Source organism: Oncorhynchus masou, unplaced genomic scaffold, assembly GCF_036934945.1.
Source record: "Oncorhynchus masou masou isolate Uvic2021 unplaced genomic scaffold, UVic_Omas_1.1 unplaced_scaffold_2629, whole genome shotgun sequence".
Taxonomy (NCBI): Eukaryota; Metazoa; Chordata; class Actinopteri; order Salmoniformes; family Salmonidae; genus Oncorhynchus; species Oncorhynchus masou.
In genome coordinates this window covers 1-27,656 of record NW_027009065.1, presented here as the reverse complement: position 1 = coordinate 27,656, position 27,656 = coordinate 1, and the positions used below count along the sequence as shown (strand labels likewise).

General features: G+C 44.7%; 1 protein-coding gene across 1 annotated transcript; it reads left to right on the top strand.

Annotated features, from left to right (window-relative positions):
* Window positions 1-4,398: 4,398 nt before the first annotated feature.
* LOC135533729 (attractin-like) lies at window positions 4,399-26,255 on the top strand (the record flags this gene model as incomplete). The annotated part of the gene is made up of 7 exons (XM_064960995.1): window positions 4,399-4,451; window positions 6,102-6,256; window positions 15,865-15,949; window positions 16,849-17,072; window positions 25,790-25,910; window positions 26,005-26,011; window positions 26,117-26,255. Coding segments are annotated over exons 1-7 (784 nt in total), but the record flags the coding sequence as incomplete, so codon positions are not given.
* Window positions 26,256-27,656: the final 1,401 nt, after the last annotated feature.

Sequence of the window (27,656 nt, the reverse complement as noted above, 5' to 3'; positions counted from 1 at the left end):
ATAAATACACTGGCACAAGAGACAGGAAACACAGGGATAAATACACTGGCACAAGAGACAGGAAACACAGGTATACATACACTGGTACAGAGAGACAGGAAACAGGGATAAATACACTGGTACAAGAGACAGGAAACACAGGGATAAATTCACTGGTACAGAGAGACAGGAAACACAGGGATACATAAACTGGTACAGAGAGACAGGAAACACAGGGATACATAAACTGGTACTGAGAGACAGGAAACACAGGGATACATAAACTGGTACAGAGAGACAGGAAACACAGGGATACATACACTGGTACAGAGAGACAGCAAACACAGTGATACATAAACTGGTACTGAGAGACAGGAAACACAGGGATAAATACACTGGTACAGAGAGACAGGAAACACAGGGATACATAAACTGGTACTGAGAGACAGGAAACACAGGGATACATAAACTGGTACAGAGAGACAGGAAACACAGGGATAAATACACTGGTACAGAGAGACAGGAAACACAGGGATAAATACACTGGTACAGAGAGACAGGAAACACAGGGATAAATACACTGGTACAGAGAGACAGGAAACACAGGGATACATACACTGGTACAGAGAGACAGGAAACACAGGGATAAATACACTAGCACAGAGAGACAGGAAACACAGGGATACATACACTGGTACAGAGAGACAGGAAACACAGGGATAAATACACTGGTACAGAGAGACAGGAAACACAGGGATAAATACACTGGTACAGAGAGACAGGTAACACAGGGATAAATACACTAGCACAGAGAGACAGGAAACACAGGGATAAATGCACTGGCACAGAGAGACAGGAAACACAGGGATAAATACACTGGCACAAGAGACAGGAAACACAGGTATACATACACTGGTACAGAGAGACAGGAAACACAGGGATAAATACACTAGCACAGAGAGACAGGAAACACAGGGATACATACACTGGTACAGAGAGACAGGAAACACAGGGATAAATACACTGGTACAGAGAGACAGAAACACAGGGCAACACACTGGTACAGAGAGACAGGTAACACAGGGATAACACACACTAGCACAGAGAGACAGGAAACACAGGGATAAATGCACTGGCACAGAGACAGGAAACACAGGGATAAATACACTGGCACAGAGACAGGAAACACAGGCAGGCATACACTGGTACAGAACAGGAAACAGGGATAAATACACTGGTACATAGAGACATAGGAAACAGGGATAAATACACTGGTACAAGAGACAGGGAACACAGGTATAACACACTGGTACAGAGAGACAGGGAAACACAGGGATACATACACTGGGTACAGAGAGACAGGAAACACAGGGATATATAAACTGGCACAGAGAGACAGGAAACACAGGGATACATACACGGGGAAAATAAGACCTGAGGGGGGTGGACAATCACAAGGACAGGTGAAACAGATCAGGGTGTGACAGTCCTTAACGATTATAAGCTTCCGAGTGGCGCAGTAGTCTAAGGCACTGCATGTCAGTGATAGAGGTATCACTACAGACACCCTGGTTCGAATCCAGGCTGGCATCACAACCGGCCGCGTGATTGGGAGTCCCATAGGGCGGCGCATAATTGGCCTAGCGTCGTCCTGCTTTGGGCCAGCGTAGGCCGTCATTGTAAAGTAATGTGTTCTTAACTGACTTGCCGAGTTAAAGGTTCAATAAAAAAATACAAAATAAACAAGCATGCCCATAACATGATGCAGCCACCAATGTGCTTGAAAAAATATGAAGAGTGGTACTCAGTAATATGTTTGGAGCAAACCAATACAACACTTTGTATTCAGGACAAAAAGTGAGTTGCTTTGCTAAATTTATTTGTAATATGACTTCAGTGCCTTGTTGGACACATGATGCATGTTTTGAAATATTATGTACAGGATGCCTTCTTTTCACTCTGTCAACTAGGTTAGTATTGTGGAGTTACTGCATTGTTGTTGATCCATCCTCAGTTTTTTTCTCCTATCATAGCCAGTATACTTGGGTGTACTGATACACCATCCAAAGTGTAATTTGTAACCTCTCAAAGGGATATTCATTGTCTGCTTTTTTTTTGGGGGGGCGTCCAACAATAGGTGCCCTTTTGCGAGGCATTGCAGAACCTCCCTGGTATTTGTGGTTTAATCTGTGTTTGAAATTCACTGCTTGATTGCAGGATCTTACAGATCATTGTGGGGTACAGGTAGTCCTTCAAAAATCATGTTAAATACTATTATTAGGTCCAACTTGTGACTTGACGCATGTTTTTCTCCTGGTCTTATTAAGCCACAACAAAGGTGTTGAATACTTATTATTAATTTTTTATTATTTTGAAAACAAAACAATAACCAACATTTTAAATGCAGGCTGTAACACAACAACACGTGGACAATGTCATGGAATGTGGATACTTTATGAAGGCAATAACTATCATCCTCCCTAACTTTCCATCCAAGTTGTCAGGCCCCGGTGGCTTGTCATTGTTGGACAACACTATTCTTTTCCATGAAGGTGTAATTTTATAATTTGGTCCATTAGGCATGAAGGTGTAATTTTATAATTTGGTCCGTTAGGCATGAAGGTGTAATTTTATAATTTGGTCCGTTAGGCATGAAGGTGTAATTTCATAATTTGGTCCGTTAGGCATGAAGGTGTAATTTTATAATCTGGTCCGTTAGGCATGAAGGTGTAATTTTATAATTTGGTCCGTTAGGCATGAAGGTGTAATTTTATAATTTGGTCCGTTAGGCATGAAGGTGTAATTTCATAATTTGGTCCGTTAGGCATGAAGGTGTAATTTCATAATTTGGTCCGTTAGGCATGAAGGTGTAATTTTATAATTTGGTCCGTTAGGCATGAAGGTGTAATTTCATAATTTGGTCCGTTAGGCATGAAGGTGTAATTTTATAATTTGGTCCGTTAGGCATGAAGGTGTAATTTTATAATTTGGTCCGTTAGGCATGAAGGTGTAATTGTATAATTTGGTCCGTTAGGCATGAAGGTGTAATTTCATAATTTGGTCCGTTAGGCATGAAGGTGTAATTTCATAATTTGGTCCGTTAGGCATGAAGGTGTATTTTCATAATTTGTCATTGGCACGTCATGCCACAGTTTACTAACCAGTGCCAGGCACAGTTCTGGTGTCAATCATTGCTGGGTTTTTCACTCTCAACTTTTCTGTGTGTATCAAGAATTGTCCACCACCCAAAGGACATCCAGCCAAGTTGACATAACTGTGGGAAGCATTGAGTCAACATGGACCAGCATACCTGTGGAACGCTTCGACACCTTGTAGAGTCCATACCCTCGACAAATTGGGGCTGTTCTGAGGGCAAAAGGAGAGGGGGGTTGCAACTCGATGTGAGGAAGGTGTTCTTTATGTTTTGTACACACCGTGTAGATAAATGCACACATTTGTTTCTAGTGTGGGTCTTTATGTTTTGTAATATATAATATATATATCCCATTTAGCAGACGCTTTTGTCCAAAGCGACTTACAAGTCGGCTGGGGCCACTACTTTTACATATGGGTGGCCCCAGCGGGAATCGAACCCACGACGCTTGGCGTTGCAAGCGCCATGCTCTACCGACTGAGCCACACAGGACACACCGTGTAGATAAATGCACACATTTGTTTCTAGTGTGGGACTTTATGTTTTGTACACTCCGTGTAGATAAATGCACACATTTGTTTCTAGTGTGGGACTTTGTTTTGTACACTCCGTGTAGATAAATGCACACATTTGTTTCTAGTGTGGGTCTTTATGTTTTGTACACACCGTGTAGATAAATGCACACATTTGTTTCTAGTGTGGGCCTTTATGTTTTGTACTCGACCAGTTAAAATGTCAAATTGGGGTGAAGAACCATCTAACATAAAGTTGTAAAATAGTGAACTAGTCCTTTAAGTTTCAGGGAAGACCTCTTTTGAGGGTGTTTGTATGACTTTTAGCCTCCATTATATAATGCAGTTATTTGTCAGATGTTGTTATCCACACGCTCTGATCCAGAGCGACGAACTATAAGGACGTTCAACTAATCTGTGAATAAACTCTGTTCATACGTCCATATTAACAGCAGAGCCCGACCGCTTCATCGGTTGACAGATACCATTGGCTGATACTGTGTCAGCATTTAAAAGGGCTGATATAAAATGCGAAGAAAAAGCCATTCTTCATGGAATTTTATTTTGTTTTTGCATTTCATTATTTATCCTGAAGAGGGCACTCTTTACATGGCTAACAAAGCAGTCTTGCCTGACACGCTCTACGGTAAAACTGGACATAAAACCCAACGCAACGACACCAGTCAGAGTTTCTATCCCTACAGAAAACATTTCCATTTGTTGTTCCACCTATAATAATAATATTGGCAAATCATGATCGGTATCGGATCCAAAAATCTCATGGGTCTGGCTCTAATCTCACATGGGTCTGGCTCTAATCTCACATGGGTCTGGCTCTAATCTCACATGGGTCTGGCTCTAATCTCACATGGGTCTGGCTCTAATCTCACATGGGTCTGGCTCCAATCTCACATGGGTCTGGCTCCAATCTCACATGGGTCTGGCTCCAATCTCACATGGGTCTGGCTCCAATCTCACATGGGTCTGGCTCCAATCTCACATGGGTCTGGCTCCAATCTCACATGGGTCTGGCTCCAATCTCACATGGGTCTGGCTCTAATCTCACATGGGTCTGGCTCTAATCTCACATGGGTCTGGCTCTAATCTCACATGGGTCTGGCTCTAATCTCACATGGGTCTGGCTCTAATCTCACATGGGTCTGGCTCTAATCGCACATGGGTCTGGCTCTAATCTCACATGGGTCTGGCTCTAATCTCACATGGGTCTGGCTCTAATCTCACATGGGTCTGGCTCTAATCGCACATGGGTCTGGCTCTAATCTCACATGGGTCTGGCTCTAATCGCACATGGGTCTGGCTCCAATCGCACATGGGTCTGGCTCCAATCTCACATGGGTCTGGCTCTAATCTCACATGGGTCTGGCTCCAATCTCACATGGGTCTGGCTCCAATCTCACATGGGTCTGGCTCCAATCTCACATGGGTCTGGCTCCAATCTCACATGGGTCTGGCTCTAATCTCACATGGGTCTGGCTCTAATCTCACATGGGTCTGGCTCTAATCTCACATGGGTCTGGCTCTAATCTCACATGGGTCTGGCTCTAATCTCACATGGGTCTGGCTCTAATCTCACATGGGTCTGGCTCTAATCGCACATGGGTCTGGCTCTAATCTCACATGGGTCTGGCTCCAATCTCACATGGGTCTGGCTCCAATCTCACATGGGTCTGGCTCCAATCTCACATGGGTCTGGCTCTAATCTCACATGGGTCTGGCTCTAATCTCACATGGGTCTGGCTCTAATCTCACATGGGTCTGGCTCTAATCTCACATGGGTCTGGCTCTAATCTCACATGGGTCTGGCTCTAATCTCACATGGGTCTGTTTTGTATAGTAAGTGTTTAACACATTACCTACACTGTAGTAACCACGGTTTTCATGCGTTCCCTCTGTGTAGATACTGTATTACTGTTAATTAATGTACCTGGTGGTGTTGGGATGGTGTATTTCATTGTTTATATTTCACCTTTTTTTATTTTACTAGGCAAGTCAGTTAAGAACTAATTCTTATTTACAATGACGGCCTGGGAACAGTGGGTTAACTGCCTGTTCAGGGGCAGAACGACAGATTTTTACCTTGTCAGCTCAGGGATTCGATCTAGCAACCTTTAGGTTACTGGCCCAACGCTCGGCCAATAGGGAATAGGGTGTCCTATTCTTTATATAGTGCACTAGGTTTGTCTAGGGCCCATAGGGAATAGGGTGTTCTATTCTTTATATAGTGCACTAGGTTTGTCCAGGGCCCATAGGGAATAGGGTGTTCTATTCTTTATATAGTGCACTAGGTTTGTCCAGGGCCCATAGGGAATAGGGTGTTCTATTCTTTATATAGTGCACTAGGTTGGTCCAGGGCCCATAGGGAATAGGGGACCATTTGAGGAACACATTGTATCTGTTCTCCTGCTGATGTTCTCAATGGTTCTGTGTGTTTCCAGGACAGTTCTAAAGGACAGCGGGTTCTTCCGGTACCTCCACACGGCGGTCATCGTTAGCGGAACCATGCTGGTGTTTGGAGGGAACACTCACAACGACACGTCCATGAGCCACGGCGCCAAGTGCTTCTCCTCGGACTTCATGGCCTATGACCTGGGTACGTGACAGCCTCAACCTGTTATAACCACTCATAAATCCTTCATTACAAGATGAGCACGCCACAGACATACAACCACGGGGCGTGGCAGGCTCAACCTGTTATAACCACTCATAAATCCTTCATTACAAGATGAGCACGCCACAGACATACAACCACGGGGCGTGGCAGGCTCAACCTGTTATAACCACTCATAAATCCTTCATTACAAGATGAGCACGCCACAGACATACAATCAGGGGGCGTGGCAGCCTCAACCTGTTATAACCACTCATAAATCCTTCATTACAAGATGAGCACGCCACAGACATACAACCAGGGGGCGTGGCTGCCTCAACCTGTTATAACCACTCATAAATCCTTCATTGCAAGATGAGCACGCCACAGACATACAAACAGGGGGCGTGGCAGCCTCAACCTGTTATAACCACTCATTAATCCTTCATTGCAAGACGAGCACGACACAGACATACAACCAGGGGGCGTGGCAGCCTCAACCTGTTATAACCACTCATAAATCCTTCATTACAAGATGAGCACGCCACAGACATACAACCAGGGGGCGTGGCAGCCTCAACCTGTTATAACCACTCATAAATTCTTCATTACAAGACGAGCACGCCACAGACATACAACCAGGGGGCGTGGCAGCCTCATAACGCACACAGTCATAACAGCACAAACTTAATGGCCTACATCCTGGGCAGTGACAAATTATTTGGCCATTAATAACCTCTCAAAAACACCATCATTCTAAAGTGTTTTAGTTCATTAAAACAACAGCAGAGACTGATCTCTTGTCCTTCATTCTAATCATCCCGTGTGGGGAAATTGCTTGTTAGTTCATTAAAACAACAGCAGAGACTGATCTCTTGTCCTCCATTCTAATCATCCCGTGTGGGGAAATTGCTTGTTAGTTCATTAAAACAACAGCAGAGACTGATATCTTGTCCTCCATTCTAATCATCCCGCGTGGGGAAATTGCTTGTCAGTTCATTAAAACAACAGCTGAGACTGATCTCTTGTCCTGAAATCAAATAAAACAAATTGGACTTCGACTTGGCGCTCCTGTACCGCTTACCCTGCGGTAGCAAAGAGAACATTCTAGGACTTGGGTAACTGCCTTTAGAAATGTAAAGGGCCTTCCTCTGACACCGCCTGGTATATCGGTCCTGGATGGCAGGAAGCTTGGCACCAGGGATGTTCAGGGCTTTCCTCTGACACCGCCTGGTATAGAGGTCCTGGATGGCAGGAAGCTTGGCACCAGGGATGTTCAGGGCCTTCCTCTGACACCGCCTGGTATAGAGGTCCTGGATGGCAGGAAGCTTGGCACCAGGGATGTTCAGGGCTTTCCTCTGACACCGCCTGGTATATCGGTCCTGGATGGCAGGAAGCTTGGCACCAGGGATGTTCAGGGCTTTCCTCTGACACCGCCTGGTATAGAGGTCCTGGATGGCAGGAAGCTTGGCACCAGGGATGTTCAGGGCTTTCCTCTGACACCGCCTGGTATAGAGGTCCTGGATGGCAGGAAGCTTGGCCCCGGTGATGTTCTGGGCTGTACCCACTACCCTTGCGGTCGGATGCCCGAGCAGTTGCCATATCAGGTGGTGATGCAACCAGTCAGGATGCTCTCGACGGTGCAGCTGTAGAACTGTTTGAGGATCTGAGGACCCATGCCACAAATCTCTTCCATCTCCTGAGGGGGAATATGCATTGTCGTTTCCTCTTTACGACTGTCTTGGTGTGTTTGGACCATGATAGTTTGTTGCTAATGTGGACACCAAGGATCTTGATGTTGTCGACCTACTCCAGGTCTACTGTTGATGGGAATGGGAGCATGCTTGCTCTCTTTTTCCTGTAGTCCATGATAATCTCATTTTTTTGTGATCACGTTTGGGGAGAAGTTGGCCAGGTCTCTGACCTCTTCCCTATAGGCTGTTTCATCGCTGTTGGTGATCAGGCCTACCACCGTTGTTGTCTGCAAACATAATGATGGTGCTTCTACACCTGCATTGCTTGCTGTTTGGGGTTTTAGGCTGGGTTTCTGTACAGCACTTGGAGATATCAGCTGATGTACGAAGGGCTATATAAATAAATTTGATTTGATTTGGTGTTGGAGTTGTGCCTGGCCATGCAGTCGTGGGTGAACAGGGAGTACAGGAGAGGATCGAAGCACGCACCCCTGAGGGGCCCCCGTGTTGAGGATCAGCGTGGCAGATGTGTCGTTACCTACCCTCACCACCTGGGGGCGGCCCGTCAAAGTCCAGGATCTAGTTGAAAAGGGAGGTGTTTAGTCCCAGGGGGGTCTTTAGCTTTGTGATGAGCTTGGAGGGCACTATGGTGTTGAACGCTGAGCTGTAGTCAATGAACAGCATACTCACGTAGGTGTTCTTTTTGTCCAGGTTTAAAGGTCTAGGTTTTAAGTCGTCCGGAACAGCTGGTGCTCTCATGCATGCTTCAGTGTTGCTCTATCCACCATTCATAATGACAATATTGTCTACCAGTCAGAGAATACCTGAAAATCTGCAGGGGACATTGGTGGCCAGTGATGGCAGCCAGACGTGGCCAGTGATGGCAGCCAGACGTGGCCAGTGATGGCAGCCAGACGGGGCCAGTGATGGCAGCCAGACGGGGCCAGTGATGGCAGCCAGACGGGGCCAGTGATGGCAGCCAGACGGGGCCAGTGATGCCCATGGCCAAGAAGAACTTGTTCAAACATTAATTCATTCCTTGTGGTGTTGGATGAGAAGTACATTGTATTTATCTACGAGTCCAATTGGGACAGTGGTCGTTGTTAATGAATGTATTAATGTCCTTTGTGTTGTTAGTGAATGTTAATCAAATCAAATTTTATTTGTCACATACACTTGGTTAGCAGATGTTAATGCGAGTGTAGCGAAATGCTTGTGCTTCTAGTTCCGACAATGCAGTAATAACCAACAAGTAATCTAACTAACAATTCCTAAACTACTGTCTTATACACAGTGTAAGGGGATAAAGAATATGTACATAAGGATATATGAATGAGTGATGGTACAGAGCAGCATAGGCAAGATACAGTAGATGGTATCGAGTACAGTATATACATATGAGATGATTATGTAAACAAAGTGGCATAGTTAAAGTGGCTAGTGATACATGTATTACATAAGGATGCAGTCGATGATATAGAGTACAGTATATACGTATGCATATGAGAAGAATAATGTAGGGTATGTAACATTATATAAGGTAGCATTGTTTAAAGTGGCTAGTGATATATTTACATTTCCCATCAATTCCCGTTATTGAAGTGGCTGGAGTTGTGTCAGTGTGTTGGCAGCAGCCACTCAATGTTAGTGGTGGCTGTTTAACAGTCTGATGGCCTTGAGAGAGAAGCTGTTTTTCAGTCTCTCGGTCCCAGCTTTGATGCACCTGTACTGACCTCGCCTTCTGGATGATAGCGGGGTGAACAGGCAGTGGCTCGGGTGGTTGATGTCCTTGATGATCTTTATGGCCTTCCTGTAACATCGGGTGGTGTAGGTGTCCTGGAGGGCAGGTAGTTTGCCCCCGGTGATGCGTTGTGCAGACCTCACTACCCTCTGGAGAGCCTTACGGTTGAGGGCGGAGCAGTTGCCGTACCAGGCGGTGATACAGCCCGCCAGGATGCTCTCGATTGTGCATCTGTAGAAGTTTGTGAGTGCTTTTGGTGACAAGCCAAATTTCTTTAGCCTCCTGAGGTTGAAGAGGCGCTGCTGCGCCTTCTTCACGATGCTATCTGTGTGAGTGGACCAATTCAGTTTGTCTGTGATGTGTATGCCGAGAAACTTAAAACTTGCTACTCTCTCCACTACTGTTCCATCGATGTGGATAGGAGGGTGTTCCCTCTGCTGTTTCCTGAAGTCCACAATCATCTCCTTAGTTTTGTTGACGTTGAGTGTGAGGTTATTTTCCTGACACCACACTCTGAGGGCCCTCACCTCCTCCTTGTAGGCCGTCTCGTCCTTGTTGGTAATCAAGCCTACCACTGTTGTGTCGTCCGCAAACTGTGCCAACATCTCCATATACCATTTAGACAACAGATACTTAAACAGAATCCAACCCCTAATCTAACCCATTAGGGGTTTAAACCCTCCAGAACACATTGTGCCCACAGTGCTCCAGTCAAACCTATTAGGGGGTTAATCTTCAGTCTAATCTTCTCCTTCACTCTGCCGTCCAACTCATCCCAAACCATCTCAATTGGGTTGAGGTCGGATGATTGTGGAGGCCAGGTCATCTGATGCAGCACTCCATCACTCTCCTTCTTGGTCAAATAGCCCTTATACAGACTGGAGGTGTGTTGGGTCATTGTCCTGTTGAAAAACAAATTATAGTCCCACTAAGCCCAAACCAGATGGGATGGTGTATCGCTGCAGAATGCTGTGTTAGCCATGCTGGTTAAGTGTGCATTGAATTCTAACTAAAGCATAGATTGTGTCAACAGCAATGCAACCCCACACAATAACACCTCCTCCTCCATGCTTCATCATGGGAAATACACTTGCATAGCTCATCCAATCACTTATTCTGCATTCCACAAACTAAAAATCTCAAATTTGGACTCATCAGACCAAAGGACAGATTTCCACTGATCTAATGTCCATTGCTCGTGTTTCTTGGCCCAAGAAACATATTATTGGGGTCCTTTAGTAGTGGTTTCTTTGCAGGAATTCAACCACGAAGGCCTGATTCACACAGTCTCCTCTGGACTGTTGATGTTGAGATGTCTGTTACTAACCCTAACGCATCTTAACCCTGACGCACCTTAACCCTAACGCACCTTAACCCTAACGCACCTTAACCCTAACGCACCTTAACCCTAACCCACCTTAACCCTAACCCAGTCTAACCCTAACCCAGTCTAACCCACCTTAACCCTAACCCACCTTAACCCTAACCCACCTTAACCCTAACGCATCTTAACTCTAACCAATCTTAATCCTAACCCAGTCTAACCCAGTCTAACCCTAACGCACCTTAACCCTACGCACCTTCACCCTAACGCACCTTAACCCTAACGCACCTTAACCCGAACGCATCTTAACCCTAACCCACCTTAACCTTAACCAATCTTAATCCTAACCCTAACCCAGTCTAACCCACCTTAACCCTAACCCACCTTAACCCTAACCCACCTTAACCCTAACCCAGTCTAACCCTAACCCAGTCTAACCCTAACCCATCCTAACCCTAACCCATCCTAACCCTAACCCAGTCTAACCCATCCTAACCCCTCCTAACCCAGTCTAATGCTAAACCAGTCTAACTCTAACCCATCTTAACCTTAACCCAGTCTAACCCTAACCCTAACCCAGTCTAACCCTAACCCATCCTAACCCTAACCCAGTCTAACCCATCCTAACCCCTCCTAACCCAGTCTAATGCTAAACCAGTCTAACTCTAACCCATCTTAACCTTAACCCAGTCTAACCCTAACCCAGTCTAACCCCTCCTAACCCTAACCCCTCCTTACCCATACTAACCCAGTCTAACCTTAACCCAGTCTAACCCTAACCCAGTCTAACCCTAACCCAGTCTAACCCTAACCCAGTCAAACCCTAACCCAGTCTAACCCTAACCCAGTCTAACCCTAACCCAGTCTAACCCTAACCCTATCCCATCCTAACCCAGTCTAACCCTAACCCAGTCTAACCCTAACCCAGTCTAACCCTAACCCTAACCCAGTCTAACCCCTCCTAACCCTAACCCCTCTCAACCCGGTCTAACCCTAACCCAGTCAAACCCAGTCTAACCCTAACCCAGTCAAACCCAGTCTAACCCTAACCCAGTCTAACCCTAACCCAGTCTAACCCTAACCCAGTCTAACCCCTAACCCAGTCTAACCCCTAACCCAGTCTAACCCTAACGCAGTCTAACCCTAACCCCTCCTAACCCAGTCTAACCCTAACCCAGTCAAACCCAGTCTAACCCTAACCCAGTCTAACCCTAACCCAGTCTAACCTTAACCCAGGCTAACCCATCCTAATCCTAACCCCTCCTAACCCAGTCTAACCCTAATCCAGTCTAACCCTAATCCAGTCTAACCCTAATCCAGTCTAACCCTAATCCAGTCTAACCCTAATCCAGTCTAGCCCTAATCCAGTCTAGCCCTAATCCAGTCTAGCCCAAACCCATCTTAACCCTAACCCATCTTAACCCTAACCCAGTCTAGCCCAGTCTAGCCCTAACCCAGTCTAGCCCTAACCCAGTCTAGCCCTAACCCAGTCTAGCCCTAACCCATCTTAACCCTAACCCATCTTAACCCTAACCCATCTTAACCCTAATCCATCTTAACCCTAACCCAGTCTAGCCCTAACCCAGTCTAGCCCTAACCCAGTCTAGCCCTAACCCAGTCTAGCCCTAACCCAGTCTAGCCCTAACCCAGTCTAAATCTAACCCATCTTAACCCTAACCCAGTCTAACCCTAACCCAGTCTAGCCGTAACCCATTTTAACCCTAACCCATCTTAACCCTAACCCATCTTAACCCTAACCCATCTTAACCCTAACCCATCTTAACCCTAACCCATCTTAACCCTAACGCAGTCTAACCCTAACGCAGTCTAACCCTAACGCAGTCTAACCCTAACGCAGTCTAACCCTAACGCAGTCTAGCCCAGTCTAGCCCTAACCCAGTCTAGCCCTAACCCAGTCTAGCCCTAACCCAGTCTAGCCCTAACCCAGTCTAGCCCTAACCCAGTCTAAATCTAACCCATCTTAACCCTAACCCAGTCTAGCTGTAACCCAGTCTAGCTGTAATCCATTTTAACCCTAACCCATCTTAACCCTAACCCATCTTAAGCCTACCCCATCTTAACCCTACCCCAGTCTAGCCCGAACGCAGTCTAGCCCGAACGCAGTCTAGCCCGAACGCAGTCTAGCCCGAACGCAGTCTAGCCCGAACGCAGTCTAGCCCGAACGCAGTCTAGCCCGAACGCAGTCTAGCCCGAACCCAGTCTAGCCCGAACCCAGTCTAGCCCGAACCCAGTCTAGCCCGAACCCAGTCTAGCCTAAGGCAGTCTAACCCTACCCCATCTTAACCCTAACCCAGTCTAACCCTAACCCAGTCTAACCCAAACCCAGTCTAACCCTAACAGTCTAACCCTAACAGTCTAACCCTAACACAGTCTAACCCTAACACAGTCTAACCCTAACACAGTCTAACCCTAACACAGTCTAACCCTAATCCAGTCTAACCCTAATCCAGTCTAACCCTAACCCATCTTAACCCTAACCCATCTTAACCCTAACCCATCCTAACCCTAACGCAGTCTAGCCCGAACGCAGTCTAGCCCGAACGCAGTCTAGCCCGAACGCAGTCTAGCCCGAACGCAGTCTAGCCCGAACGCAGTCTAGCCCGAACGCAGTCTAGCCCGAACCCAGTCTAGCCCGAACCCAGTCTAGCCCGAACCCAGTCTAGCCTAAGGCAGTCTAACCCTACCCCATCTTAACCCTAACCCAGTCTAACCCTAACCCAGTCTAACCCAAACCCAGTCTAACCCTAACAGTCTAACCCTAACACAGTCTAACCCTAACACAGTCTAACCCTAACACAGTCTAACCCTAATCCAGTCTAACCCTAATCCAGTCTAACCCTAACCCATCTTAACCCTAACCCATCTTAACCCTAACCCATCTTAACCCTAACCCATCCTAACCCTAACGCAGTCTAGCCCGAACGCAGTCTAGCCCGAACGCAGTCTAGCCCGAACGCAGTCTAGCCCGAACGCAGTCTAGCCCGAACGCAGTCTAGCCTAAGGCAGTCTAACCCTACCCCATCTTAACCCTAACCCAGTCTAACCTTAACCCAGGCTAACCCATCCTAACCCTAACCCCTCCTAATCCAGTCTAACCCTAATCCAGTCTAACCCTAATCCAGTCGAGCCCTAATCCAGTCGAGCCCTAACCCAGTCGAGCCCTAACCCAGTCGAGCCCTAACCCAGTCGAGCCCTAACCCAGTCGAGCCCTAACCCAGTCGAGCCCTAACCCAGTCGAGCCCTAACCCAGTCGAGCCCTAACCCAGTCGAGCCCTAACCCAGTCGAGCCCTAACCCATCTTAACCCTAACCCAGTCGAGCCCTAACCCATCTTAACCCTAACCCAGTCTAACCCTAACCCAGTCTAGCTGTAACCCAGTCTAGCTGTACCCCATCTTAACCCTAACCCATCTTAACCCTAACCCATCTTAACCCTAACCCATCTTAACCCTAACCCATCTTAACCCGAACCCAGTCTAGCCCGAACCCAGTCTAGCCCGAACCCAGTCTAGCCCTAACCCAGTCTAGCCTAAGGCAGTCTAACCCTACCCCATTTTAACCCTAACCCAGTCTAACCCTAACCCATCTTAACCCTAACCCAGTCTAACCTTAACCCAGGCTAACCCATCCTAACCCTAACCCCTCCTAACCCAGTCTAACCCTAATCCAGTCTAACCCTAATCCAGTCTAACCCTAATCCAGTCTAACCCTAATCCAGTCGAGCCCTAATCCAGTCGAGCCCTAATCCAGTCGAGCCCAAATCCAGTCTAGCCCAAACCCAGTCTAACCCTAACCCAGTCTAAACCCTAACCCAGTCTAAACCTAACCCATCTTAGCCCTATCCCAGTCTAGCCCTAACCCAGTCTAGCCCTAACCCAGTCTAGCCCTAACCCAGTCTAGCCCTAACCCAGTCTAGCCCTAACCCATCTTAACCTTAACCCAGTCTAACCCAGTCTAACCCAGTCTAACCCAGTCTAGCCCAGTCTAGCCGTAACCCAGTCTAGCCGTAACCCAGTCTAGCCGTAACCCATCTTAACCCTAACCCATCTTAACCCTAACGTAGTCTAACCCTAACGCAGTCTAATCCAGTCTAACCCTAACCCAGTCTAGCCGTAACCCAGTCTAACCCTAACCCATCTTAACCCTAACCCATCTTAACCCTAACCCATCTTAACCCTAACCCATCTTAACCCTAACCCATTTTAACCCTAACCCAGTCGAGCCCTAACCCAGTCGAGCCCTAACCCAGTCGAGCCCTAACCCAGTCGAGCCCTAACCCAGTCGAGCCCTAACCCAGTCGAGCCCTAACCCAGTCGAGCCCTAACCCAGTCGAGCCCTAACCCAGTCGAGCCCTAACCCAGTCTAGCCCTAACCCAGTCTAAATCTAACCCATCTTAACCCTAACCCAGTCTAACCCAGTCTAGCCGTAACCCATTTTAACCCTAACCCATCTTAACCCTAACGCAGTCTAACCCTAACGCAGTCTAATCCAGTCTAGCCGTAACCCAGTCTAGCCGTAACCCAGTCTAGCCGTAACCCAGTCTAGCCGTAACCCAGTCTAGCCGTAACCCAGTCTAGCCGTAACCCAGTCTAGCCGTAACCCAGTCTAGCCGTAACCCAGTCTAGCCGTAACCCATCTTAACCCTAACCCATCTTAACCCTAACCCATCTTAACCCTAACCCATCTTTAACCCTAACCCATCTTTAACCCTAACCCAGTCTAACCCTAACCCAGTCTAACCATGTCTAACTATCACATTGCTGGTCAGATCATGTAACAACAAGCGGATGTAGAAACTTGTCAATATAAACATGTCTCTCTCTCTAAACAGCATGTGATGAGTGGTCAGTGCTGTCCAGACCAGACCTCCACCATGATGTCAACCGGTTTGGACACACGGCCGTCTACAGTGACAGGTACAGAGAGACCGTCTACTTCAGGGTCCCTAGCCCAGTAATGGACTATTTGAGCCCAACATTACACCTTATAGTCCAAAGACCTGACATGTTCCTTTTAGAGGCGAAGTGGCTCTGGAAGCCGAAACCGACAAATACTCCATCTAAACGTGAATTGAATCTGAATTGCTGTACGGTTGTAGAAACATATCACATCAAAATACAGGAGTGGGGTGGTGGGAGAAAGCTTTGGGAACTATGTCTAGGGAACTATCAAATCAAATTTATTTATATAGCCCTTCGTACATCAGCTGATATCTCAAAGTGCTGTACAGAAACCCAGCCTAAAACCCCAAACAGCAAGCAATGCAGGTGTAGAAGCACGGTGGCTAGGAAAAACTCCCTAGAAAGGCCAAAACCTAGGAAGAAACCTAGAGAGGAACCAGGCTATGTGGGGTGGCCAGGCCTCTTCTGGCTGTGCCGGGTGGAGATTATAACAGAACATGGCCAAGATGTTCAAATGTTCATAAATGACCAGCATGGTCGAATAATAATAAGGCAGAACAGTTGAAACTGGAGCAGCAGCAAAGCCAGGTGGACTGGGGACAGCAAGAAGTCATCATGTCAGGTAGTCGTGGGGCATGGTCCTAGGGCTCAGGTCGTCCGAGAGAGAGAAAGAAAGAGAGAAGGAGAGAATTAGAGAACGCACACTTAGATTCACACAGGACACCAAATAGGACAGGAGAAGTACTCCAGATATAACAAACTGACCCCAGCCCCCCGACACATAAACTACTGCAGCATAAATACTGGAGACTGCGACTGGAGGGTTCAGGAGACACTGTGTCTAGGGAACTATGTCTAGGGAATAAGCTTACTGTACTTTCATGTGTCTTATGTTTCTTTCTACCCCCCTACAGTGTGATGTATGTGTTCGGGGGGTTCAACAGTCTGTTGTTGAGTGATGTCCTGATCTACACGCCAGCCAGCTGCTCCAGCGCTCCCAGCGCTGCCGCCTGTATAGCGGCCTGGCCGGGGGTTCACTGCATTTGGAATGATAACCTGGGCTCCTGCCTGCCCTGGGACTCGAACCCCAGATTCCTGGATGAGCAGACCACCCTGGCCTCCTGTGGAACCAGAACATGTAGGTGACCTGTCTATCTAACCACTAGCCTAGTTCCACATATTACATTTCCATTTACATTTAAGTCATTTGGCAGACGCTCTTATCCAGAGCGACTTACAAATTGGTGAATTCACCTTATGACATCCAGTGGAACAGCCACTTTACAATAGTGCATATGTGACCACCCGGCTCGATTTGGTCTTATGTATCAACATTTGAAATGGTGTTTCATACATTGGATAAAAGTAGCAACTCAGAGGTAGAAAATGGTATATCATACACTGCAGTTGAGGAACAATGGGAAAGTCATTCTGCTTTGAAAGCTGATAAACGTGTAACCCCACTTTTGAGAAAATAGCCATTGAATATTTTGGTACCTACTGGAGAGCTCTTCTTTGTCTCCACCCATTCAGCATCATTCACACCCTTTTAAGCTTTAGCCCCACCCATCTCTTTCAGGATTCACCTGTGAGGCCATGTACTAAACAACCAAAGATTTCAAGACTTTTAAGGCTGGTTTATACTACAGGTGTGTTCGGAAATTTAGTCTGGAGTGCCAGAGTTTACTAAGAGCGTTTGGCTCTCGGAGCGTTCAGAGCTCACACTGGACGCTCTGGCTGAGGAGCAGGGTTGATCCGAGCATTCTGCCCTAACAGCAGTCAAGCACCCAAGCTAACTGGCTAAAGTTGGCTAGCTGCTAGCTACTTCCAGACACATGAGAGAACTGCTCTCTGACCATATTACTCTCCCTAGCAGAGCTGGTTAGGCTGTTTTCATGTTATCCAGAGCGTTGGTGACTAACTGTGCTGCTGGCAACAATTTAATTACGCTTTTTTGCCAACTTCTACTGACACCGGCCATATTCAACGGGTGTTGAGCGTTGGTAAATTCCTCAGTTATTCTGCGCTCTGCCACATTTAGACGAGAGTCTGAAATCAGAGTAGATAGCCAGAGCAAATTTACCAGCTACGTCTATCGACAGTTGTCGCAGTGACATCATAAACATTCTATTGAAGTGGTTAGTTGCATAGTGGAGTCTTTTGTTTAGACATGTATCTAGCTAGCTAAACAATGACCCATAATCCCAACTTGTAATGTTACTGCCCTGCATGAATCAGCAGTTAGCTAAACGAACCAGGTTCAATGTTAGCTAACTAAATCAAATCAAATTTTATTTGTCACATTCACATGGTTAGCAGATGTTAATGCGAGTGTAGCGAAATGCTTGTGCTTCTAGTTCCGACAATGCAGTAATAACCAACAAGTAATCTAACTAACAATTCCAAAACTACTGTCTTATACACACAAGTGTAGGGGGATAAAGAATATGTACATAAAGATATATGAATGAGTGACGGTACAGAGCAGCATAGGCAAGATACAGTAGATGGTATCGAGTACAGTATATACATATGAGAGGAGTATGTAAACAAAGTGGCATAGTTAAAGTGGCTAGTGATACATGTATTACATAAAGATGCATTAGATGATAGAGTACAGTATATATGTATACATATGAGATGAATAATGTAGGGTATGTAAACATTATATTAGGTAGCATTGTTTAAAGTGGCTAGTGATATATTTTACATAATTTCCATCAATTCCCATTATTAAAGTGAGTTGAGTCAGTGTGTTGGCAGCAGCCACTCAATGTTAGTGGTGGCTGTTTAACAGTCTGATGGCCTTGAGATGGAAGCTGTTTTTCAGTCTCGCGGTCCCAGCTTTGATGCACCTGTACTGACCTCACCTTCTGGATGATAGCGGGGTGAACAGGCAGTGGCTCGGGTGGATGTTGTCCTTGATGATCTTTATGGCCTTCCTGTAACATCGGGTGGTGTAGGTGTCCTGGAGGGCAGGTAGTTTGCCCCCGGTGATGCGTTGTGCAGACCTCACTACCCTCTGGAGAGCCTTACGGTTGTGGGCGGAGCAGTTGCCGTACCAGGCGGTGATACAGCCCGCCAGGATGCTCGATTGTGCATCTGTAGAAGTTTGTGAGTGCTTTTGGTGACAAGACGAATTTCTTCAGCCTCCTGAGGTTGAAGAGGCGCTGCGCGCCTTCTTCACGATGCTGTCTGTGTGGGTGGACCAATTCAGTCTGTCTGTGTATGCCGAGGAACTTAAACTTACTACCCTCTCCACTACTGTTCCATCGATGTGGATAGGGGGTGTTCCCTCTGCTGTTTCCTGAAGTCCACAATCATCTCCTTAGTTTTGTTGACGTTGAGTGTGAGGTTATTTTTCCTGACACCACACTCCAAGGGCCCTCACCTCCTCCCTGTAGGCCGTCTCGTCGTTGTTGGTAATCAAGCCTACCACTGTTGTGTCGTCCGCAAACTTGATGATTGAGTTGGAGGCGTGCGTGGCCATGCAGTCGTGGGTGAACAGGAGTACAGGAGAGGGCTCAGAATGCACCCTTGTGGGGCCCCAGTGTTGAGGACCAGCGGGGTGGAGATGTTGCTGCCTACCCTCACCACTTGGGGGCAGCCCGTCAGGAAATTCAGTACCCAGTTGCACAGGGCGGGGTCGAGACCCAGGGTCTCAAGCTTGATGACGAGCTTGGAGGGTACTATGGTGTTAAATGCCGAGCAGTAGTCGATGAACAGCATTCTCACATAGGTATTCCTCTTGTCCAGATGGGTTAGGGCAGTGTGCAGTGTGGTTGAGATTGCATCGTCTGTGGACCTATTTGGGGCAAGCAAATTGAAGTGGGTCTAGGGTGTCAGGTAGGTGGAGGTGATATGGTCCTTGACTAGTCTCTCAAAGCACTTCATGATGATGGAAGTGAGTGCTACGGGGCGGTAGTCGTTTAGCTCAGTTACCTTAGCTTTCTTGGGAACAGGAACAATGGTGGCCCTCTTGAAGCATGTGGGAACAGCAGACTGGTATAGGGATTGATTGAATATGTCCGTAAACACACCAGCCAGCTGGTCTGCGCATGCTCTGAGTGCGCGGCTGGGGATGCCGTCTGGGCCTGCAGCCTTGTGAGGGTTAACACGTTTAAATGTTTTACTCAACCCGGCTGCAGTGAAGGAGAGTTCGCATGTTTTGGTTGCAGGCCGTGTCAGTGGCACTGTATTGTCCTCAAAGCGGGCAAAAAAGTTATTTAGTCTGCCTGGGAGCAAGACATCCTGGTCCGTGACGGGGCTTGTTTTCTTTTTGTAATCTGTGATTGACTGTAGACCCTGCCACATACCTCTTGTGTCTGAGCCGTTGAATTGAGATTCTACTTTGTCTCTATACTGACGCTTAGCTTGTTTGATTGCCTTGCGGAGGGAATAGCTACACTGTTTGTATTCGGTTATGTTTCCGGTCACCTTGCCCTGATTAAAAGCAGTGGTTCGCGCTTTCAGTTTCACGCGAATGCTGCCATCAATCCACGGTTTCTGGTTTGGGAATGTTTTAATCGTTGCTATGGGAACGACATCTTCAACGCACGTTCTAATGAACTCGCACACCGAATCAGCGTATTCGTCAATGTTGTTGTCTGACGCAATACGAAACATATCCCAGTCCACGTGATGGAAGCAGTCTTTGAGTGTGGAATCAGATTGGTCGGACCAGCATTGAACAGACCTCAGCGGAGCTTCTTGTTTTAGTTTCTGTCTGTACGCAGGGATCAACAAAATGGAGTCGTGGTCAGCTTTTCCGAAAGGAGGGCGGGGCAGGGCCTTATATGTGTCGCGGAAGTTAGAATAGCAATGATCCAAGGTTTTGCCAGTTCTGGTTGCGCAATCGATATGCTGATACAATTTAGGGAGTCTTGTTTTCAGATTAGCCTTGTTAAAATCCCCAGCTACAATGAATGCAGCCTCAGGATGTATGATTCCAGTTTGCAAAGAGTCAAATAAAGTTCGTTCAGAGCCATCGAGGTGTCTGCTTGGGGGGGAATATATACGGCTGTGATTATAATCGAAGAGAATTCCCTTGGTAGATAATGCGGTCGACATACGCCCCCGCCCCTCTTCTTACCAGAAAGATGTTTGTTTCTGTCGGCGCGATGCAATAACATTAGGATATAACTAGCATTAGGCTATAACTAGCAATACAAATGGCTCTGAGATATGAATAATATTACTACACAGATCAAACACGTAACGTTAGCTAGCTAACTAACCAACCAACCAACTTCATGTCTCAAATCAACTAGCTATCCCTCTGAGAACCATGGCCTCCTATCTAACCAACTTCATGTCTCATATCAAATCATTTCATATCATTTTCAGAATATCCCTGATGTTTTTCCTGGAGAGAAGTGGCTTCTTTGCTACCCTTCTTGACACCAGGCCATCCTCCAAAAGTCTTTGCCTCACTGTGCATGCAGATGCACTCACACCTGCCTGCTGCCATTCCTGAGCAAGCTCTGTATTGGTGGTGCCCCGATCCCACAGCTGAATCAACTTTAGGAGACGGTCCTGGCGCTTGCTGGACTTTCTTGGGCGCCCCTGAAGCCTTCTGCACAACAATTGAACCACTCTCCTTGATGTTCTTGATGATCCGATGAAGGTGCAATCTTACTGGCAGCAATCCTTGCCTGTGAAGCCCTTTTTTGCAAAGCAATGATGACGGCATGTGTTTGCTTGCAGGTAACTATGGTTGACAGAGGAATAACAATGATTCCAAGCACCACCCTCCTTTTGAAGCTTCCAGTCTGTTATTCAAACTCAATCAGCCTGACAGAGTGATCTCCAGCCTTGTCTTTCGCCAACGCCGACACCTGTGTTAATGAGAAAATCACTAACATGATGTCAGCTGGTCCTTTTGTGGCAGGGCTGAAATGCAGTGGAAATGTTTTTTGGGATTCAGTTCATTTGCATGGCAAATAGGAACTCTGCAATTAATTGCAATTCATCTAATCACTCTTCATAACATTCTGGAGTATATGCAAATTGCAGACTTTGTGAAAACTGAATAGTTGTCATTCTCAAAACTTGGCGCCACGACTGTACAGTGCAGTACATCTGTTTGTGTCTACAGTGCAGTACATCTGTTTGTGTCTACAGTGCAGTACATCTGTTTGTGTCTACAGTGCAGTACATCTGTTTGTGTCTACAGTGCAGTACATCTGTTTGTGTCTACAGTGCAGTACATCTGTTTGTGTGCACAGTGCAGTACATCTGTCTGGGCCATCTTCTGGCATGAGTCCTTTTGTGGCAGGGCAGTGGAAAGGTTTTTTCAGTTTATTTGCATGGCAAAGAGGGACTTTGCAATTAATTGGAATTCATCTGATCACTCTTCATAAAATTCTGGAGTATATGCAAATTGCCATCATACAAACTGAGGCACCAGACTTTGTGAAAACTAATAGTTGTGTCGTTCTCAAAACCTTTGGCCATGACTGTACATTGCAGTACATTTGTCTGTGTGTACAGTACAGTATATATGTTGGTGTGTACAGTGCAGTATATCTGTTTGTGTGCACAGTGCAGTGCATCTGTTGGTGTGTACAGTGCAGTACATCTGTCTGTGTGCACAGTGCAGTACATCTGTCTGTGTGTACAGTGCAGTACATCTGTCTGTGTGTACAGTGCAGTACATCTGTCTGTGTGTACAGTGCAGTACATTTGTCTGTGTGTACAGTGCAGTACATTTGTCTGTGTGTACAGTGCAGTACATTTGTCTGTGTGTACAGTACAGTACATCTGTTGGTGTGTACAGTGCAGTACATCTGTTGGTGTGTACAGTGCAGTACATCTGTTGGTGTGTACAGTGCAGTACATCTGTTTGTGTGCACAGTGCAGTACATCTGTCTGTGTGTACAGTGCAGTCCAGTGTCTGGGCCATCCTCTTGCACAGTTTCATCTGTGTGTTTTCTGGAGGTATGTGTCTCTCTGTGTGTGTTCAGGACATCACTTCAGACTAGCTCTCCAGCTGGGTCTTCTAACATGCTGTGTTTGGTTCGGTGTCGTGTTGTCACGGCTGCAGTAATCTCCTATATTTCCCCTTTGGCAGACTCATTTTCTGGTGTTGGAGATGAAAACTGCATTCTGAATATCTTTCACACACATGTAACACAGGACTCCAAAAGTCAGGCAGCAATGCCCTAGAACTGATCATGTCTAATTAAGCAATACGCCTGAGGGGGTGTGGTGTATGGCCAATATACAATATATATTCTAAGGCATGGCGCACCAGCCCTTAGCCATGGTATATTGGCCATATACCACAACTCCCTGAGGTGCCTTGTTGCTGTTATAAACTGGTTACCAACGCAGTTAGAGCAGTACAAATATGTTTTGTCATAACTGTGGTCTGACATACCACGGCTGTCAGCTAATCAGCATTAAGGGGGGTGGGGTGCCCTGCTCCTGCTCCTTTTTAGTTGTCTAAAATCACTACATTGCACAAAACATTTTTTTTTTTTACCATTTGTGTGTACTTTACTGTATTTATACTTGGGATATCGCTTCCAACAGATAATGTAAAAAATGACTGAGACATTTTATTGTGGATGTTGACAACGATCATGACCAATGACCAGTACAGCTGTACAGCCAATACTACTACTATACTAATACTGTACTAATCATGTATGAATACTAATACTGTACTAATCATGTATGAATACTAATACTGTATGAATCATGTATGAATACTAATACTGTATGAATCCTGTATGAATACTGATACTTTACTAATACTGTATGAATCATGTATTAATACTAATACTGTATGAATCATGTATTAATACTAATACTGTATGAATCATGTATTAATTCCAGTACTGTATGAATCATGTATTAATTCCAGTACTGTATGAATCCTGTATGAATACTAATACTGTATGAATCATGTATTAATTCCAGTACTGTATGAATCATGTATTAATACTAATACTGTATGAATCATGTATTAATACTAATACTGTATGAATCATGTATGAATACTAATACCTTATGAATCCTGTATGAATACTAATACCTTATGAATCCTGTATGAATACTAATACCTTATGAATCATGTATGAATACTAATACTGTATGAATCATGTATGAATACTGATACTTTACTAATACTGTATGAATCATGTATTAATACTAATACTGTATGAATCATGTATGAATACTGATACTTTACTAATACTGTATGAATCATGTATTAATACTAATACTGTATGAATCATGTATGAATACTGATACTTTACTAATACTGTATGAATCATGTATTAATACTAATACTGTATGAATCATGTATTAATACTGATACTGTATGAATCATGTATTAATACTGATACTGTATGAATCATGTATTAATACTGATACTGTATGAATCATGTATTAATACTAATACTGTATGAATCATGTATTAATACTAATACTGTATGAATCATGTATTAATACTAATACTGTATGAATCATGTATTAATACTAATACTGTATGAATCATGTATTAATACTAATACTGTATGAATCCTGTATGAATACTAATACTGTATGAATCCTGTATGAATACTAATACTGTATGACTCCTGTATGAATACTAATACTGTATGAATCATGTATTAATACTAATACTGTATGAATCCTGTATGAATACTAATACTGTATGAATCATGTATGAATACTAATACTGTATGAATCATGTATTAATTCTAATACTAATCATGTATGAATACTAATACTGTATGAATCATGTATTAATTCCAGTACTGTATGAATCATGTATTAATACTAATACTGTATGAATCATGTATTAATACTAATACTGTATGAATCATGTATTAATACTAATACTGTATGAATCATGTATTAATTCCAGTACTGTATGAATCATGTATTAATACTGATACTGTATGAATCCTGTATGAATACTAATACTGTATGAATCATGTATTAATTCCAGTACTGTATGAATCATGTATTAATACTAATACTGTATGAATCATGTATTAATACTAATACTGTATGAATCCTGTATGAATACTAATACTGTATGAATCATGTATTAATTCCAGTACTGTATGAATCATGTATTAATACTAATACTGTATGAATCATGTATTAATACTAATACTGTATGAATCCTGTATGAATACTAATACTGTATGAATCATGTATTAATTCCAGTACTGTATGAATCATGTATTAATACTGATACTGTATGAATACTAATACTGTATGAATCATGTATTAATTCCAGTACTGTATGAATCATGTATTAATACTAATACTGTATGAATCATGTATTAATACTAATACTGTATGAATCATGTATGAATAATAATACTGTATGAATCATGTATTAATTCCAGTACTGTATGAATCATGTATTAATACTAATACTGTATGAATCATGTATTAATACTAATACTGTATGAATCATGTATGAATACTAATACTGTATGAATCCTGTATGAATACTAATACTGTATGAATCATGTATTAATTCCAGTACTGTATGAATCATGTATTAATTCCAGTACTGTATGAATCATGTATGAATACTAATACTGTATGAATCATGTATTAATTCCAGTACTGTATGAATCATGTATTAATTCCAGTACTGTATGAATCATGTATTAATACTTTACTAATACAGTATGAATGTATGTATGAATACCAATACTATACTAATACTGTATGAATACTGTACGCATACTAATATTGTATGAATAATATATGCATACTAATACTGTATGAATACTGTACACATACTACTATTGTACGGATACTGTACATGTACTGTAACTATACTACAACTGTACTAAATATGACACTCTGGTTGTATCGTAGATGTTGACAACGATCGTTGTGACCAGTACACGGACTGCTACAGCTGTACAGCCAATACTAACGGCTGCCAGTGGTGTGCTGTTCAGTGTGTCTCCGCAGCTCCAACTGCACGGCCGTCGCGGTAAGAATGGTCAATGGGCTGTACTCATGATCATTACATTATAGGACTTTACATGTGATTTACATGGACTTTACACAATGTCTCTTTGTTGTAGAATTCCAGTAAATTCCCAGGGTTTTCACAAATGGGAAGGTTCCTGGAATCAGGAGGGAGAAAGCAGGAAATACTTGTGTTATTAATATGTATGACATGTCTTCCTATCCCAGGGGGCCATAGTGGAGTATGATGTCTGTCCTAAAGACAACCCGTCATATGTCTGCAACAAGAAGACCAGCTGTAAGAGCTGTGGGGTGGACCAGAACTGCCAGTGGGAACCTCGAAACCAGGAGTGCATTGCTCTACCAGGTGAGAACCCCAAAATACAGAAGTGTATATGCTTACCTAGTAACCTAGAAAACAACTGGTAAGAACCCAGGAACCAGAAGTGTATCTCTACCTGGTGAGAAACCAGAAGTGTATCTCTCTACCTGGTGAGAAACCAGAAGTGTATCTTTCCACCTGGTGAGAAACAAGAAGTGTATCTTTCTACCTGGTGAGAAACCAGAAGTGTATCTCTCTACCTGGTGAGAAACCAGAAGTGTATATCTCTGCCTGGTAAGAAACCAGAAGTGTATCTCTACCTGGTGAGAAACCAGAAGTGTATCTCTCTACCTGGTGATAAACCAGAAGTGTATCTCTCTACCTGGTGAGAAACCAGAAGTGTGTCTCTCTACCTGGTGAGAAACCAGAAGTGTATATCTCTGCCTGGTGAGAAACCAGAAGTGTATCTCTCTGCCTGGTAATACAAAACCTTTTCTGAAAAGTACTGTACATCTTTCATCAAAGCTGTACTGGTTTGCTAGTGTTTAACAGTATACTGTACAGTAGGGATGTGATACTTCTCATGAATTAATCAGGGATTCCTGATTTTCTTACATGTGTCCTCCATTTACAGACAGAGCCTTCAGAAAGTATTCACACTCCTTGACCTTTTCAAAATGTTGTTGTTAGTGTTTTGTGTCCCTGATCTACACTCTACCCCATAATGCCAAAGTGGAATTGTGTCCCTGATCTACACTCTACCCCATAATGCCAAAGTGGAATTGTGTCCCTGATCTACACTCTACCCCATAATGCCAAAGTGGAATTGTGTCCCTGATCTACACTCTACCCCATAATTCCAAAGTGGAATTGTGTCCCTGATCTACACTCTACCCCATAATGCCAAAGTGGAATTGTGTCCCTGATCTACACTCTACCCCATAATGCCAAAGTGGAATTGTGTCCCTGATCTACACTCTACCCCATAATGCCAAAGTGGAATTGTGTCCCTGATCTACTCTCTACCCCATAATGCCAAAGTGGAATTGTGTCCCTGATCTACACTCTACCCCATAATGCCAAAGTGGAATTGTGTCCCTGATCTACACTCTACTCCATAATGCCAAAAGTGGAATTGTGTCCCTGATCTACACTAATCCCATAATGCCAAAGTGGAATTAGTCCCTGATCTACACTCTACCCCATAATGCCAAAGTGGAATTGTGTCCCTGATCTACACTCTACCCCATAATGCCAAAGTGGAATTGTGTCCCTGATTCTACACTCTACCCCATAATGCCAAAGGGAATTGTGTCCCCTGATCTACAATTTCACCCTATAATGCCAAGGAATTGTAGTTCCTGATCTATACTCTACCCCATAATGCCAAAGTGGGAATTGTGTCCCTGATCTACACTCTACCCCATAATGCCAAAGTGGATTTGT